General features: G+C 35.9%; 1 protein-coding gene across 2 annotated transcripts in view; it reads left to right on the top strand.

Annotated features, from left to right (window-relative positions):
* The window catches only part of RAP1B (RAP1B, member of RAS oncogene family), a 45,838-nt gene extending 30,146 nt beyond the window's left edge, over nt 1-15,692 (top strand). For both annotated transcript variants that reach the window (XM_068971850.1, XM_068971852.1), the window contains exons 2-8: nt 5,243-5,324; nt 6,325-6,393; nt 7,602-7,658; nt 8,522-8,662; nt 10,657-10,800; nt 11,430-11,546; nt 13,654-15,692. In XM_068971850.1, coding sequence (XP_068827951.1) covers nt 5,268-5,324; nt 6,325-6,393; nt 7,602-7,658; nt 8,522-8,662; nt 10,657-10,800; nt 11,430-11,516 — 555 coding nt within the window. In that variant the 5' untranslated portion in view covers nt 5,243-5,267 and the 3' untranslated portion in view covers nt 11,517-11,546; nt 13,654-15,692. The remainder of the gene's footprint in view (nt 1-5,242; nt 5,325-6,324; nt 6,394-7,601; nt 7,659-8,521; nt 8,663-10,656; nt 10,801-11,429; nt 11,547-13,653) is intronic.
* The last annotated feature ends 3,037 nt before the right edge of the window (nt 15,693-18,729 follow it).

Here is an 18,729-nt window from a genome sequence, read left to right as displayed (position 1 = left end):
GGGCCAGTTTTTTAAAAAATATGCTGGACTGTTTGAATCTGGTCTTTACTGTCCTCCTTCTCTTAGTCTCTTTCTTCTATGATAAAATTAAGTACTTAGTAATTCAGTTGGGATTCTACAACAAATTTCTGTTCGTCTACCTGAGATTTAGAAAAATCTTTAAACATAACTCCAACTAAATTCTAGACCAGTTTTTAAATTCAGTTTCTACAACTCTGACTTCTACTCTAGCAGTTTAAGAGATTTCTTTGCTAAGAAACTGTCGAGAAAAGTAGTGCATTTCAGTGGTATGGTCAAGGAGTAAGTGGAATAGAAAGGCATTTTGGGAAGTATAAAGAGACAGTGGTTCAGGGTGGGTAGGTTTCCAAAGGTTTGAGCAGGGGAGTAAAGGAAGGCTGTCTTAGTCATCTTATTTTGAATCTTTGGAATACCAATTAGAGGAGTTGATTATTGAATGCTATTTTTTTCTCATAATTATTCTATGTTTATAATTCCTCTGAAAGTGTTAATTTTTACATTTTAAAAGTTGGCCATAAGTCCTGTTGTTACTCTGTAGTTGTCAAAGTCCCCATTTTTGTAATTTAGCGATGAAAGTGCAAGAGTCAAGATTATATTGGAAGTTTATAAAAGACACATAAGTTTTCCCTAGAAAAGGTATGGCCTTGACAAATAAGAGAGAGATCACTAGAGTAAAAAAAAATGGTGTTGGGGTAATTAACTGGAAAGAGATACATTGGGAGCTGTTTGGATAATGGAAGTGTTTTAAATGTTAATGAGAGCTGTGTTTGAGGTTGGAGGGTATTGTCATATGCCAAAATTTAACTGTGTGCTTAAGATCTGCTTGTTTACTGAATGTAAATTATTCCTCAATATGATATAAAGTGAAAATGAAAGTAAGTGAAAGTAAAGGTCGTTCAGTCATGTCTGACTCTTTGCGACCCCATGGACTATACAGTCCATGGAATTCTCCAGGCCAGAATACTGGAGTGGGTAGCCTTTCCCTTCTCCAAGGGATCTTCCCAACCCAGGGATCAAACCCAGGTCTCCTGCATTGCAGGTGGATTCTTTACCAGCTGAGCCATAAGGGAAGCCCAGGAATACTGGAGTGGGTAGCCTGTACCTTCTCCAGGGTATCTTCCCAACCCAGGAATGAAGCAGAAGGGGTTTCCTGCATTGCAGGCGGATCTTTACCAACTGAGCTATGAGGGAATATGATATGATCTAAGTGTGCTTTAATTTTTTTTTCCATTGAGGCATTTTCATATTTGTATTATCCCTAGAAAAAGGATCCCAGGAATTTCTCTCCTGTGTTTTTATCTTGCTTCTTCATTATCCGTGATGCCAGCTGAAGTTGTCAGTTCAGTGAAACCATACTGACGGGTTAGGAGCATATTATTCTGCCATTTTTCTAGATCTTTTAGTGGCACCTCAGATCTAGGGGCTGATCACTCCACACTTGTTTGACCTGCCTGTGAGGTTCACAGTAGTTTTCTCAACTCTGCAATCATTGATTTCAAATTCACTAGTGTAATCATGCTTCATTATCATATTATCACAGAAACTGACTGAAGCAAGCCTAGTAAGAACCTGATACTTGCCTCTCCTTTCAACATTATTGATGCTCTTGAGAGCATCAGCTGGGACTTTAGTGTGCACCATGATAGCAGCACAGAAAGAGTTTAAAAAATTCTTTTAAACAAATGTGTTCTTACAAACAGATCTTCAGGTCTCTTGACGAAGCAGAAGTTAGGAAGGTGCCCCATAATCAGCCCCACAGTTCATGACCCTGTAATGCTGTCATGAAAGTGAGTGACCCACGGTGAAGTTTGGCCCATCACTCACCTTTGCCTGAATTGGTCACTGATTGTACTCATCTTCAACCTTTAGTGCTTGGGGCCAGTTTGAATTTCACTGGAGGCTTTTCAGACCTATGTGTCCATCCATTCCAAACAGCCCTCCCTTATACAGTGAATGTAAACAAAACAGTTCAGGACAAAACAGAACATGAGACAAAATTTTGCACAAGTAGACTAACAAAAAGAAAAGCAAGTAGCTGAAGAATTCTGAACTAATGGCAAAAATACATATTAAATAGTGCACTCCAGGCCAAAATCAAAAGCCTAAATTGCCTTATACAAAAACCTACTTGGTACAAATCCTAGAATAACAGATTTAACAGTATGAGCTCAAGGAACTGATTGGAGCACCCATCATTGTTGTTACCGACTCATGTGATAGGAAAATCTAAGAACAAACAAGTTGGACACAGGCAGCCTATTCAGTACGCTTGTTTGTCTGAGGGCATCATTTGGAATGATGCCAGATGAGGATCTTAAGTGGACAGTCAAAGAATGAGCAATACCATTCAATAGCTGAAGTTATTGATTACTTAAGGAAACGCTACCCTGGTCTCATATTGCCTGCCCTGATCAGAGCAGACTACTAGTCTTACAGAGTCTTTAGGGAATTTCAAAGTCCAAAGATCCACAAACTTTCAAAGGCAGGAATGAATTAATTATCAACTGTAAAAGCTGCATCAGTTAAGTTAGACAGTTGCTGATTGTTGGCATTTTTCTGGGTGTTCACTGAAGTCTCTCTCTTTTTTTTTTAAGTTATGACACTTGCAAAGAAGTGAATCAATAAGTGGCACAGCCCAGCTGCCTAAAGCATAAAAGATTCAGGGAAATAAGTCTGTTTGTGTTAAAGTTAGTTGATTTGCTCTTTGGGATGCTGTTTAATAAATTATTGACCCCAAAGTTACCATGTTCCTTCTAGCTGGGTTCAGAAACACAAATTTGAAGATGTCTTTCATTAGAGTCCTAAGTTTATTTTTTAATATTTCTCAAATATTAATGTAGGTCTGGGTGGTTGGGTAATGTCTACATGGAGCTGAATAGAATTACCACCTAAGTAATCCTATTTTTAAATGATTTTACATTAAAAGAAATAAACCTGACCAGTTACACATTTACAGAAAACAACTTATTTGTCATAAATTAAATGCACACTACCATGTGGGATATTCTTTAAAGTGAAAGGTGGTTCAACTTTCATTTACATCTTTTTTCATGAAATATCTGGTAACAACTGTGCAGTTCACAAAAGTTAAGGAGTGTTCCAGTACTGGAGAGAAGTCTATGGAAATGATAAGTTCACTAAGTTTAGAAATAAAATATAGGAACTAGTAAGTGGGAAAGTTAGCAAATGACTTTTTTGCTATTTTTTAAATTTGGTCTCTTCCAGGGCCCCCTCCCTCCCTCCCCCCCCTCCCCCCCCAGTTAAGGAATGGAGAAAAATACAGTAAGTGATCCATGTATTTAAAGGCACAAGTGAAGGAGAAATTTTTGAAAAGTCATCCTTGGTATTAAACACGGCATCCTAAGGAGAAATAAAAGGATGGCATATAGTAGTAGTTAGTTGCTCAGTCGTGTCCGACCCTTTGGCAGCCCCATGGACTGTAGCCCTGTTCCAGGCTCCTCTGTCCATGGAATTCTCCAGGCAGGAATACTGGAGTGGATTGCCCCTTCCTTCTCTAGGGTGTCGAACCCAGGTCTCCTGCATTGCTGGGAGATTCTTTTACCATCTGAGCTACCAGGTAAATAAAACACAGGATTTCTTCCAAGAGTATGGACCAGAAAGAAAGAACATATAAAGAGGTTTAATACAAAGAAATATGTCAAAGTGAGTCCATTCTTAATTGACTGAGAAGTAAGAGGCTATCAATAAAAGGCTGGTCACAGAAGCATATTCACTAAAGTAAATGGTTATTGGTGGGTTAATGTGTTCAGACCAGTCCTGGTATTGTGTTACTATAAGTAAAGAACTCCGACTCTTTGCGACCCCATGGTCTGTAGCCTACCAGACTCCTCCGTCCACGGGATTTTCCAGGCAAGAGTGCTGGAGTGGATTGCCATTTCCTTCTCCAGGGGATCTTCCCGACCCAGGAATCGAACCTGGGTCTCCCGCATTGTAGGCAGACGCTTTACCATCTGAGCCACCAGGGAAGCAGGTATCAAAGGCTGGTCACAGAAGTGTATTCACTAAAGTAAATAGTTATTGGTGGGTTAAATGTGTTCAGACCAGTCCTGGTATTGTGTTACTATAAGTAAAGAACTGTCATCTCTTTATTGAAGAGGATTTAAAGCCTGGTCTGGTGGCTACTTTTGTACCATAGCCACTGGCAAATTATTTATTTTTTTCTAGAAATGTGGGAGCTTTGTATTCTCACGTTATTCCCCATCCTGGAAACTTGCAGGATCTTCTTTCCCTCTCAGTAGTAAGCTAAAATTTTAAAATGATGAGCCTTGGTATGGGTTGTTTCTTTTGGGTTTTATGTTTATTTGATTTTCCCTGTTTCATCATACTGAATACTCAGTAGACTTTTATCAGTCTGGACACTCATGTTCTTGAGATTTACTTTTGATTCCTGACCGTTTTTGGTCTCTTTGCCACCCCATCCAAACACCACCCTCAACCTTCTCTCAAACACACAGGCACACAAACTTCAGTAATAGATACTTGGTCAGCTTTCTCTGCTAACTCATTTACCATTTATGTATCTCAGAGGCCAGCAAGTTTTTTCTGTGAATGCTTCATATTAATAGTAAGTATTTTAGACTGTGGACCAGATAGCTTCTGTTATAAGGACTTAACTCTGCCATTACAAGACAGCAGCCACAGACAATACAAATGAATGGATGTGGCTGTATTTCAGTGAAGCTTTATGTGCAAAAACAGGGAGTTGGATTTGTTTGCAAATCCCTCCTCTATACTGTTCATCTTCACCAGAAAGTTAGCTCAGTTGAGGGCAGGAATTTTATTTGCTGTTCATTGGGGATATCCTTGTACTTAGTAGACCTCAACTACTTGTGATTCAGGATTACAAGTGGTTCAGAAAAGGAGATAACATGTTTATCACTGCCATGTTTTAGCCAATAGAATGCCCCTTAATGCACTTTTTCAGTCCTCTCCTCCCTACCCCTGTTTTTCTTGATAGAGTATTTTATAGTAATTGAATATAGGGTAGGACTAAGAATCATGTCTAGAATTCTGCAATTTCTTTCTTCTGATGTTTTAAAGAGCCCTACCAGTAGCATTATTTAGTAAGGTTGTTTATGAAATGCTCCATCTTACTATGGTATAGTAGTCATTTTAAATAAATGCTTGAATGTTTTGTTTATATAAGAAGCACATGAATGCAAAGATATTACTTAAGAATTCTTTCTTTTTTTTTCTTAATAAGGTACTAGCTTTTACAAGTTTGCACCATGCGTGAGTATAAGCTAGTCGTTCTTGGCTCGGGAGGCGTTGGAAAATCTGCTCTGGTAAGACATTCTCACTGTACCCAAGCTATTCACACTTAAGACATGTTCTTTTTCTGTTGAGTGTTAGGTTTTGCTTATTTTTTTGTTAAGGTGAAATCTGAATGATTTTAGAAGTAATATGATATTTTTTCTTGTAATTTAGACCACTTTTAGTTGTATCTGGGTAGATCATATTCTCTCTGGAACATGGGTTCCAGACCAGAATACAGTTTGGACTTAAGCCCAATTTGGACTTGAGCACATACAAGTCTATGACTGTCTGCATTTCAGAGCAAGATAGAAATAAATTTTGGTCCATTTCATTGTGAGTTGGCTTAAAAAATATAAGTTTTATGTTATAAAAATTAAATAACTATATTTTAAAAACTTTTTTCAAAGTTTACCTTTGACTGTCCCACCATGTTTTTTATATCAAAAAATAGTAAAGTAAGAAAGAAGACACAACTTGACAATGGTAGGTAGGAAGGGGAGAAACTTAGGGGAAATAACTTGGTGAATGGTTCAGAGTTTAGCAAAGCCCCACCTCGAGATAGACTGACTATCTTACTTTGCCGCTTGTTTGTCACATAAACACCCAGCACAGAATTTGACTTACTTGGATCAAACTGAGAAGTGTGTACAACGGAGTATGAACTGTGTTTTCATTGTAAACACATTCAAAGTGATGGAGAGGCATTGTGAGTGTGCACATATGTGTGTTCACCAAATAATTAGCCACTTTCTAACTAAAATTCCTAAAACTGAAATAGGAACCATTTAACAATTTTTAAATATATAAACTCTAAATTTAGACCTACCCAATAAGGAACGTTATGATTATTAATATTTAAAAAAAGCTTTCTGAGGTAATTTTCCCACCAAATGCTTATGTTCGAAGGTAGTTGTGGTTATTTTTTTTTTTATCAGTGGTATAACTACTTATGTGAAATTAATATTTTTGAATGTGCAGACTTGGATTTTTCTTTTTGAGGGAGTATAATGGTATGTTAATTTTTTTCAGACTGTACAGTTTGTTCAAGGAATTTTTGTTGAAAAATATGATCCTACGATAGAAGATTCTTATAGGAAGGTATGTTACTTTAGAAGGCTTTTGCTTTCAATTTTACTGTAAACATAAATTATTGTTTTTAGCTTAATATTAAATGTTGTCTATAGAGTATAGGATGAGGAGCAGAGTTAATTTATAAAATTAGTGGGGAGAACTCACATCTGATTATTTCCTGGCATTGCATGTTTACCATCTTACAAGAATCTTAATCACTCTTGCTTTATCTTTCTTTCTTGCTCACAAAGAATTTTAAGTTTACACTGACCCCCAAGTTGTAATTTGTTACAATTTGACTTTAGAGTTGAGACATCCACTTCAGGTGGGTAGTTCCATGTTTCTCCCCTCTTTCTGCCCACCAAAGACTGAATGACTCTCAGGCTCCCTGCTTTTTATATAAAGATGGAAGTACAAAAGTCTCCCTAACCTTCCTATTTACAACTCCTTGAGAAAATTCCACTGCTCATAATAGTAGAAAAGTTTATTGTTCATTTCTGTAACACGTGACAATAAAACTTAATATGCAGACATTTTTAATTTACAAGGGAGAGAATTACCCGCCACCTTAAAGCAGCCAGCCTGGCCCTTGCTGCGGTACAGACACTGTTTCCATTCCTCTTCTGTGTCCACAGTCTGCCAAAACTAGAAACCCTTTCTGGACCCCAGCTCTGAGGCAGCATTACTCTTCTTTCTGCATCTGTATCTTTTTTTCTTAGGAAATGTTAGGTTTAAAGGGTAACAGGGATATATAATTTATTTGATAGCTCTTCTTCCTTGCTACCAAAAATTTTGTTCCAATATAGTGAAGGGGATGTAGTTATAAGCAAAAGGAAAGTATATCTAAAGTATGGCAGAATTGATAAAGATAGTTATTTCTGACATTATTGAAACTATTACTGCATTAAATAAAAATTTTTTGAGCTGATTTGAAATTATTTCCTCTGCAGAATTAAGTGCTGAGTGATTCACATTGAGATTGGAGCTTGTATATCTTGTAGATATCTTTATATTAAGAACTCATGGTTTTTACACTTAGTGCAGTTTGAGGGTCAGTAGACGTTAGTTATCCAGCTATTTTTTTCTCCTGTTTCGTTAAAGCATGTATTACTTGAGATTAGTATCAAAGTTGATATAATCTGTGTCTGTTTTAAATATCATATTAATATTATACATATTAAAGTAGTCTTATATACAGGAAAAAAAATGAAGATCTACCTTAATTTCCCCCCTAGCAAGTTGAAGTAGATGCGCAGCAGTGTATGCTTGAAATCTTGGATACTGCAGGAACGGTATGTAAAGCACTACAAGTGTATGCACAGCTTGTGCAGTGTTGGCCTTATAAATGCTGATATACTTACAGACAAACATTATTTAACAGTAAGGCTTGCATTAAATCTTAAAGCTGTCTTCCTTATCCTCTTGAATTATTTTCTTGTGTGCATGCGTTATTTACTGAAGAAATAAGTAGAAAATTTGTATGAAAATTTTCATAGCTTCACTAGTACTTTTAAAGAAAGTTAGGCTATATTTCCATATATTAAATTATGTGGGAAATACCTGAGATTCCTCAGTGACTGTGTGAAGTATTTTGAATAGTACCTTTCATCCTTCAATATATTTACAGAACAGCTAGATCTGATGGTATCTGAAGGTGAAGGGAAGATTTACTCTGGATGTGTGGTATTCATTCATCTAATGTTTGAGTACCTGATATGTGTCGTGGCTTGTATTCTTACACTCAAAAGCTTACAGTCTAGTGAAGGAGGAAGTGTGGGAAAATGGCACCATGTAGGTAACTTGCTGGTGCACCTCGGAGAGCTGGAGCATTGTGAGCTAGCTGTGAGTAACAGTGATTCGATTTGGGTGCCTTCCATATGGTGGCTTGAAAAGCTGCCTTCAAGCAGCATTTGAAGATGGGACATTTCCACTTCAGTGCATTTACTGCACATAAGTCTGCTCTGGTATATTATTTTTAAATAAAACACTTATTTCTTGAAATACCAATTTTTCAAATAGCCACGGACTACAGTTTTAAGAGATGTTACATAACACTACTACATTCTTCTTTGAGCTCTAATTATAGACTTTGAAAATTGTGAAATTAACTGTCAAAACATAATTTTTTTTTAATGATTCTTTCTTTCAACTGTAGGAACAATTCACAGCAATGAGGGATTTGTACATGAAAAATGGACAAGGCTTTGCATTAGTTTATTCCATCACAGCACAGTCCACATTTAATGATTTACAAGATCTGAGAGAACAGATTCTTCGAGTTAAAGACACGGATGATGTAAGCTGGCTTCATAATAACTACGTTTTCTTTCAAACACTTATTGTGGTGATATCCGATTTAAAAGTTTGAATTTAAATCCAATTTAAACTTCATCTATGTTGAGGAGTTTGTTTTTCAAAAGCTTTTTCTTTGAAAGCAAAAAACATATCTTTAACACTGTATAAAATATAAAAAGTGAGAAATACCTTCCTCCTGTGTAAAATAAAATTTATACCCTTCCTGTTTTTTTTCCCTTCATATTTTTGAATCTTGTGTTTAGTGGAGAAGGGGGAGAGGTGTCGGTGGCAAGTATTACTAATAGAGCAGATGACGTTCTGGTAGATTTAAGAGCCTTTTTAATAGGAATCAGAACAAGACATGAACACATCTCAAGCAATTATGACAGAAGGAGCAAGAAAGCCAACAAATATATTCAATTCTAATGTTAAGTAACATGCCCCTTCCAAGTAAGTACACCATAATGGAGTTTAACCCTGTAGGAAACTACAAAAGGATTTTTTAAATTCCTCGTCACGCTATGTATATAAATTCATCTTGCATCAGAATCACCTGTAAAGCTAGTTAAAACAGATTGCCAGGTCCCACTCCGAGAGTTTCTGATTCAGTAGGTCTGGAATAGGGCTCAGAAATTTGCATTTCTAACATATTTCCAGATGGTATTGGTGCTGCTGGTCTGGGCATCATACTTTTAAGAAGCGCTGTACTATGTATAGTTTAATTATAGCAACTATTTTGAGAGCTTGAGAGCACCTATTAGAAATATCCTCATTTCCTCACCTTCTGAAGCAGGACGCTTTTGGGGGGACCTTAACGTACTTAGGGCTTCCCTGGTGGCTCAGACGGTAAAGCGTCTATCTACAATGCGGGAGACTTGGGTTTGATCCCTGGGTCGGGAAGATTCCCTGGAGAAGGGAATGGCAATCCACTCCAGTACTCTTGCCTGGAAAATCCCATGGACGGAGGAGCTTGATGCAGGCTACTTACTGTTCATGGGGTTGCAAAGAGTCGGGTACGACTAAGAGACTTCATTTTCTTTCTTTAACATACTTTAGTTTAGTAGCTTTAGTTGGTAAAGCTGTTTACCAGTGTCTCTGGTAACTACTATAGGTTTTCTATCAGTTACATTAAACAGGTTTTTACTAGTATAAAACTATATATCTGTTCCTTAAAAAGCCACAAATCTTGATTTTCTAGTTTGGATTTTTTCCAGAACTTCTTCAGAGAGCCAATCTCTAAAGGATTAATAGGAGTTTTACAGAATAAGGATTATTTTTCCTGTAGTGTCCAAAAACATGATTCATATGGTCTAGATTTTTAGTAAATTAAGGTGATTTTAATTTTTGGCTTTTAATACAAACTATATGAAAAGCTAAAAATTCTACCTTAAATTTTATCTACCTTCTAAATTTCTCCTTTTTTTGTGTTACGAAATTGAGAATGACTTATTTGATAAATACTTGTTAAGAAACCAGAAAATCTGAAATTTATTTATGTCCCTTGGAGAAACACTTTAAAATTTTGGAATATGTTGACTTTTTATGAAATTTCCTTTTGCATTTTCTTTTTAAAAAGGTTTTGTGTTTTCTTACTATAATTGCTATAATTAGTTCATTGTGAGGAACTTCCCTGGCAGTCCAGTGATTATGTCTGTGCTTCCACTGCAAGGGCATGGCTTCAGTCCCTGATCAGGGAGCTAAGATCCTGCATGCTGCTCAGGATGCCTAAAATAAAAGTCTGTTTTGATACAATTTTCATGGTTTTTCCTCCCTCTTTTATAAGTAGATCATAGCTAGTTTTCTAAAAAATTTATGTGACAAGTTCTTAAGTTAATTGCTAATGCTTTTATATTTAACTGTCAGTTTTAGCACACCTTATTAATTTAGTGTTTTTCTCTGGCATAAAATAAAAACTAATCCTTATGGTTGACTCTTAGAATTTTGATTTGAATTTATGTAGCATATTTGTTTATTTATTTGTTTTTACCCGTTTAGGTTCCAATGATTCTGGTTGGTAATAAGTGTGACTTGGAAGATGAAAGAGTTGTAGGAAAGGAACAAGGTCAAAATCTAGCACGACAGTGGAACAACTGTGCATTCTTAGAATCCTCTGCAAAATCAAAAATAAATGTTAATGAGGTATGGTGTAATAGAACTCTTGATTTGGAATTTAGCTTTCAGAATTAATGGAAAATAATGAGTGGGGTATTATTAACACAACCCCAAGTTAATTAAATATGTTAATTAGCATGCTAACAAGCAATAATACTATTTGAGCCTCTTTTATTAAACACTGGTGGTACAGTAGAATTTACCATAAAATGAAGTAAGATTAGATGGAAAAGAATAGGGGTGGGGAAGACAGATTTAATCCTCAGATGTATGAACAATGGTATGTAAAAGATGAAGACAAATTCAAGAGGAACTTAAAATTATGTTGTAGAATAAGAATACATAGAGTCAAAGAAGAGTAAAGGATTGTTCTCTCTGGATGATGATAAATGTTCTGACTAAACTAAGGTTTCTGCAGCTACTCAATATTTACTTTAAGGAGAATGATGTTAGCCCTCCCAAAAAATGAACAGAAAAGCACTTGACAGTTACAAGAATACCTGGCTTTACTCTCGTTCCTTAAATGAATAGAATATTTGCTTTCTGGAGAAGAGTTATGGAAAGTTCAATTTTTTCATTGTACTCTTTCACTTGTAGTTTGGGTGGGGGGGCGGTTTCCCTGCAATTTAAAATAAAAAATTAATAAATGTTTGCAGATCTTTTATGACCTAGTGCGACAAATTAACAGAAAAACTCCAGTGCCTGGGAAGGCCCGCAAAAAGTCGTCATGTCAGCTGCTTTAATATACTGAATGCATTGTAGCTCTGAGCCAGGTATGTTAATTTATCCTTTCTTCTGTTTTGTTTGTTTCCTCTAATTTTTAACCTCAACTTTATTAAAGGTCAAAAAAGCAAGTATAGAGTTTTCTGTTGTAGAAAACAAATGGTTACTTCTTACGAGTTAATATGATATCCTAGTAATTGAAATAATTATTTCACTTATATATGATCATGAGAAGTAAGGTATTCCACATAAGTATTCTAAATGAGTTTATCCAGTATATACTCACGTCTCAGTGGGTCACTGGTTTGTGCTGACAACATAGTGATGATCAAAACCAATCTTCTCTGCTCTCTTCTTTGTTGCCTTAAGCTAATAAAGGTCTAGTGTAAAAGTCAGACAAACCATTGCAAAATATTATAAATGCTGTTGGCGGAATAAATGCAGCATGGTACTGATAATTAAAACCCCTGACATCATGTAGCAGACAAAGTACTGCCTATATGTTAGTTGAATTCTCAGAACAATTCTGTGTGGCAGAATTATTATAATTCCCATATTACAGATGAGTGAACTGAGGCACAGAAAGATTGTTCAATCCCTATAGTTAGTGAATAGCAGAGTCAGAATTGAATCTAATGATCTGAGTTCATGGCTCAGAATTTGAACTCTGAACTGATTATCAAAGTCCATAATTAGTCACTGTGCTGTTATGGGTACTATCAAGAGTATTTAATTGGGGCACCAAACCAGTCAGATGTGAACTATGGATTCAGGAAAGTCTCAGAGTGAGAGCATCTAAGTTGAAATCTGATGGATAAGTAGAAATTAGAGGGTAAAGAGTTCCTGGGCAGAGAGAACCATGGATGCAATCTTGAGATGAGACCACAAAGGAAAATTGAGCAAACATCACTATAACACAGTTTTTGAAAACAGTTATATCAAATGAGTTAATACTTTCAAAGCAGTTAGTTCAGTACCTGGCACGTGGTAAACCCTCATCTGTTAGCTGCTGTTTGCCAAGTATCATTAAGTCATATTTTTCTACTGTATTCTTACCGTTGGGAACTTTGGACTAGCTCTGCTTCTTCCCATGTTAAATGACCCTGTACAACCATAGTACTCTGATTCTGTAGTTTTCTAGAGTTTTGTCCGTACTCTCCACTTACGACTTAGTGCTTAGAGATACCACTTTTCATTTTTTATATCCTCTCCTTTCCAACCACTTGGCCATTCTTAACAGCACACTTGTGCCTGAGCTCACTCTGCCATCTGTCCTTTCCAATTTGCTCCATTCAGTCTGCTAAGATTTAGAAAACTTAGGAAACTCGTTCAGTCTGTAAACGAGGGCTTAAAGTTCAAAGCATTTGTGGAAATTATTTCATCACCCGTATCTATATTAACATTCTGGAGCAAGTCTGATTCCCAGAAAACCAATATAAAAAGGAAGCATTTTTTTAGCCCAGGCATATGTACAGAAAATCATCCAAAGTAAATAAATAAATGACAGACTGAGGAATTCTGATTTTACCCTTTTAAGTTTAGATAAGATTTTAGTGTAATACCAGCCTTTTCTGACATTTCTCTTAAAGTAAGTAGGATCTGTTTTATAGAATTAAAAATCTATATAACTGTCAACTGTAGAGAGCCTTCATGAAATAAATTTGTTTTATTGACTTCTCTACACCAGCTTTTTAGCCACTTGCTGGAAGAGTAGGGAAGAGAAGTCTTGGAAAGCTTGGTCAGATGTGCATTCTGTACTCACGATGTAATTCTAGGATTATAAACACTCATAGGCCAGCCATGTTGGTAGTATTGCTGCCTGTTTGATTCTAGTCAAGTCGACTTGATGTAAAATTTTAATATGGGGTTTTGTTTTTGTTTTTAGTTTTCCTGGTTTTAATCTTTGGGAGGTAATACAAAGAAATTTGCATTTAAGTACATTCAGCTTTCACTTGAGTGCCTTTCAGGAAGGCAGCAGAATATGTCTACCCGTGCTTTGCTGTGAATCATAGTACATGGTCATAATGTAATGATGAGGATAGGAACCTATATTATATTTATTTCTGATACTTTAGCACTGTTGTATTAATATGTCCTTTTGATCTTTAGTGTGCTGTTTACAACCTGTGTTTTCAATTAATTTTCTCCTTTTGACAGGTCTGAAGAACTGTTGCCCAATTCAACAGTGCCAGCATTCCAACTTTGTTAAACCTACCAACATCTTAAATGGACTTTCTGTGGTGGTACCCTGTAAGAGGCGGATGAAAACTACTACATCAGTTTGCACATTCTAATCACTTTCCAGTATCACAGAGAGATTTTTACTTATATAATAGTCCTAGAGTATGCAGCTGGTAAAACCAGAGGCTACAATCCAGTATTACTGCTAAGAGACATTTTTCATCCACCAATGTTGTACATGTATGAAAATGGTGTACTGTATACTTTAACACACCCCATACTTTGTATTGGAGAGTACAATAATGTAAATCCTAAAAGCACCACTATTTTAGCATAATAAAAGAAAGTCCAAAGAGCTCCTATATAGACTACTCCAGATAACTTTGCTTCTTTGATACTTGTAGCTTATTGTAATTTTTTTTAAGAAATTCAAGGTCATTATCATTGTATTGTACAAATAAGCGCTTTGATTAACACAGCTATATAGTTTTTTTAATTTTTAAAAAACCTGTGGAGACAGTGATCTTGTCTTTAAAATATGATAGTCCTTTCGGTATAATGTCTTAGATTAAAGACGTTGCCTTTAATATCTGTTGGGAAGGAAATGTCCAGACTTTTCAAATCTTTTATTATATGTTTCCTTTTTTGTTTACATAGGGAACAATGTTTATAGTTGTGTGTACAGTGGGGGTCTACAACAAGAAGTGTATATTTTCAAACAATTTTTTAATGATTTAACAATTTTTGTAAATCATTTTCAGGCTTCTGCAGCTGTAGATTCTCACTGTGAATCCCCTGCTTGCTCATGCATAAGTGTATTTGCAATACCAAATATACAGGTTTAGTATTTTTGCCTGTTAGTGATTGTTTCCCATGTGTAACGTTTTGGTTGAGATGTTAAATGGTGGAAGAGTACTGTGGATGTGAATGTGGGAAGTAATTTTAATCATGTGTAATTGGTCACAAGGCCTAAGTTGCAGTAACTATTGCTGTTTTATTTAACAATGCCTTGTTGCTTTGTATGCATTAACGTTTGGGTGTAAAGATTGTGTGTCTATCCAACAGGGAGCCACAGTATTTAAATTGACCAACCTAATGTTACAACTACTTTTGAGGTGGCCAAATGTAAACTAAAAGCCTTAATTAAAGTGGTGCAATTTTGTATAACTTAGCATCAGTAGTTCAATAAATTTGGATTGCCATGCAAGGGCTTGCATTATAATTACTTGCCACTTGAATGTGTTTTGTGTAATGTTTAACAGTGCTAGTTAAATAAATATGGGTTTAACTTCTTTTTAAATGTGATAGGTGCGTTTTGCATAGTGTGGTTTCATAATTTAATGTTTGGGCAAGCCAGACTCATTTATTAATTACAGAAATGATGAGAGAAAAATGTCAGGTATTTTTCTTAGTATTGTTTGAATATCCACATAACCATCTTTTGAATTTTTCCTTTGAAAAGAGTTCTGTAAATCAAGCAATATTACTTACGAACATATGCCTCCTGGGTAGTGTTCAGTAGCTCTTTGAGGTATAGGAGGAAGAATTGAAAATACTTCAGCAGGTGTTACACTTACAGATTTTTTTAAACTAGAGGATGCAGTTACACTTCTGGTCATAAAAGTCTTTTAATCAAGTGGACTCAAGTACTACTTTTTATATAATGGGTCTTTGTTTCAGATGTGCTGTAATTTCTGTTCTTTTTTGAAATCTGTAAATGAATCTTAAACTTTCTCAAAATATTTTCCAGCTGCTGGAGAATATCAGCAGTTAATTAGTAATACCATCTAATTTAGGGATGTCTGTTAATCCCTTAGATACTTGGTATTTGAATGAGACATTTAGCAGCTTTTATTTTAAAAAGAAAGAAATCTTATTCCTTACCTATCTAACTCGCAGAGTTCCATGTATTTAAAGGTTCAATGTATCTAAAGAAAAAAATGTTGTTCTCTCAGAAATCCCGCTTAACCCACTTGTTTTGGCAGAATTGTTTTTATTTATAGTCGTTGGGAGAAAATTAAATCTGAAAAAAGTGGCATTGTGGAGCATTGAAATCACTTCAATTTGTTATGTCCTGTTATATCTCTTTGGTCCTTTGGGGGGGCACCACCATTAATTCAGGTACCTTAATAAATGTTTGTTGCCTACCAGCTATGTGCCAGGCTGAATTCTAGGCTCTTAAAAACAGATAAATAGTCAACAGATAAACTTAAGTAATTTCTGTATCTGATGACAGAACAGCAGCCAAGATCCACTTAGAACCCTGCCCTCCTAGAATGTATACTCCATTTAGGGTTTTTCAGCCTCAGCACTCTAAATGCTGTGTGCTAGATAATGAGTTTTCCTCTCATATTATGGGATTTTTAGCACCATCTCTAGATTCTACCCACTGAATGTAATACCACCCCCAAGTTGAAACAATCAGAATTATCTCCAGATATTGCCAGGTGTCCTTAAGTTAGATTCAGGGAAGAGGGAGAGGGGTATTGAAGGGCAAGATTGCCCCAGTTGAGAACTGTCGATCTGATGGGAACCAGTACATTAATTATAGATAAGGGTTAGGGATACAGAGTGGACAGTTTACTATAGTGAATAAGAACATGGGCTCTGGAACCGTATTTCCTGGATTTCTAATCCCTGCTCTGCCACCTCGTATCATGTAAGCCTAGGTAGTTTCCTCAGTTGCTTTATCTGTAAAACAGAATGTTAGTAACATCTATTTCATAGGCTTTAAAAGGGCTTCCCAGGTGGTGCTAGTGGTAAAAACGCTGCAACATAAGAGATGTGGGTTCGATCCCTGGGTTGGGAAGATCCCCTGGAGAAGGACATGGCAACCGACACCAGTATGCTTACCTGGAGAAAGCCATGGACAGAGGAGCCTGGTGGGCCACAGTCCATGGGTTCACAGTCGGACACAACTGAGGCGACTTAGCATGCATGCACAGAGAGAGTGAAGTACTTGGCCAGTGTCATCCTCCAAGTCAGTATTTGTGGTGTTTCTTATTTTGCATCTTGCTAACAGAAATAGGGCTGGGGTTTGGCAAATGCACCATTTGTATCCCATACAAAATAACTGCAGCTTAGGAATGCAAATCATGGACCTTTCTGGTGCTTAAATGGTGTGTGTGTGGGGGGGGGGGTTACTAAAATAAGTCAAAAAATTTGAGTTCTTTTTCATGTCCCCAAGGATACTTGGAGAAAGGTTTAAGTTTTTGGAGAAAACAGTGGTATTTCACTTTTTTCTGAAAAGTGTAAAAACCCTGTTTTAACTTTCATGTTGATTCAGTTCTTTTTCTTAAATGTATAGTCTTTACCACATGTGGATATTATGAGTAGGAAGTTTTAAAGTCTCTATTTATGAAAATGTTTCCTTTTTTAAAGTCATCTCATCTTTAGATGTGGGGCAGCAAACTTAGAATCAGTACTTTTTACTGCAACGTTTTTTATTCTAGTTTATCTGTTTTCATTGAATTTAATCCTCATCTATTATTCTGCCTCTTTAAATCACGAAGTGTAGAGTTTGTTAGTATTTTATAATTAATACTCCTATGACCTTGTCTTGGAAATCAGTGTTTGCAGTTTTATCTCTCAAACTAACAATGAGCCTTAAATTGTGACTTATAAAGACTCAAAAAATTTTAATCTATTTTGTAATTTGTTACAGTGCATCCATACATCTGGTATTTTATGACTGCATGAGAGAAGTGAAATAGATTGAAAATAGAACTAAACTTCTGTTCCTTTAACTGACCATTAAAAGAAGAATGTATGAGTCCTTGTTATGATATTGGTGATAATTGTCAAAACTCTAAACCTCTTAATGGAACAACTAAGTTTGTAGGCTTAACATTAGTTTATCTTTGAAAGGTAGAAATAAAATACTGCTAAATAGGTCAGTTTTCTCAATGCTGCAGAAGCATTCCATATGTTGCACATGCTCTGAACTTGGTCCCTTAAAACCCTTTGGGTCACCTATAGATTACTGACCTTACAAATGATTTATTTTTTCCAAAATTAGGGCTGTCTATGCAAATTTTGTATCAAAAGCATCAACAAACACATTTGGTATATTTACTATGTTCCAAGCACGGTTTACTATGCTAGCGTGGATAGAGCAGGGATGTTCTGCCCTCACAGAGCCTAGATTCTGCTGGGGGAGGGGGAGTCATCAAATGAGCAAAGGTCAGTTGGTAATCTATTAAACTATCTCAGAACTTTCATTTGGGACAATTGAATGATTTAGTAAAGTATAGTATCATTTAATATGTATAAAGGTTTTATTATTTATTGGCAGAATTGTATGAAAGGCTATGGAGAGAATTTTTACTGTTCTTTTGTTGTGTTACAAAACAGTAAACCTGATTTTTCACCTTACAAAAGCAGGTTAAACTTAGTTTAACCTGATCTTCCTTATACAGTGTCTTCAATGCAAAATTATCCATATTTAGTTTTGAGTCAGAACACAGGTTTTTTTCCTGAAAACTAAATAATGCAGATTTTACAAAATTTGAATATGAATAATATATTCCGTTACATCAAAAGGTTACAGGAGTTTTCAAAAGCCTTCAGTGTTTTTGTCATCTGTCATTATTATTCATTGAAATTTCTATTTATAGTGTGTTATTATGTCCCCTGGGAGAACTAAGTTCATAATGGGAAATTCTGTTACTGTCAAACTTCTGAATAAGAAAGGTACTGTGCTTGGAGGAGAGTGGAGTAGCAAAAAGAAAATGAGAGAATAAACCCAGTCCCTGTTGCCAAGGTTCTTAATGTTTCAGTGGTGGGGAAGGCCAGTCAGAATAAGCAAAAATCCAGTACCTGACTTCTAACCACAGAGTTCATGCTCCATTATCCATACTAATCCAAGTGACTGACAGTAAAAAAAAAATTGTATTTTGCTTTAAAATGTATGGACTGTTGATTTATATTTCTCTTTTATTCAGGTCAGTGTTAATTAGATTCTCAGAGCAGATCAACCAGTGATGGAAAACTAGACAGAAAGAAATAAGTGTCTTTACATACTGGAAATGGGAAAGCTAAAGTAGGTACAGT

The sequence above is a fragment of the Capricornis sumatraensis genome, chromosome 4 (assembly GCF_032405125.1).
Source record: "Capricornis sumatraensis isolate serow.1 chromosome 4, serow.2, whole genome shotgun sequence".
Lineage (NCBI taxonomy): Eukaryota > Metazoa > Chordata > Mammalia > Artiodactyla > Bovidae > Capricornis > Capricornis sumatraensis.
Note: the sequence above shows the minus strand (reverse complement) of the source record. Positions and strands in the feature narration are given on the sequence as shown.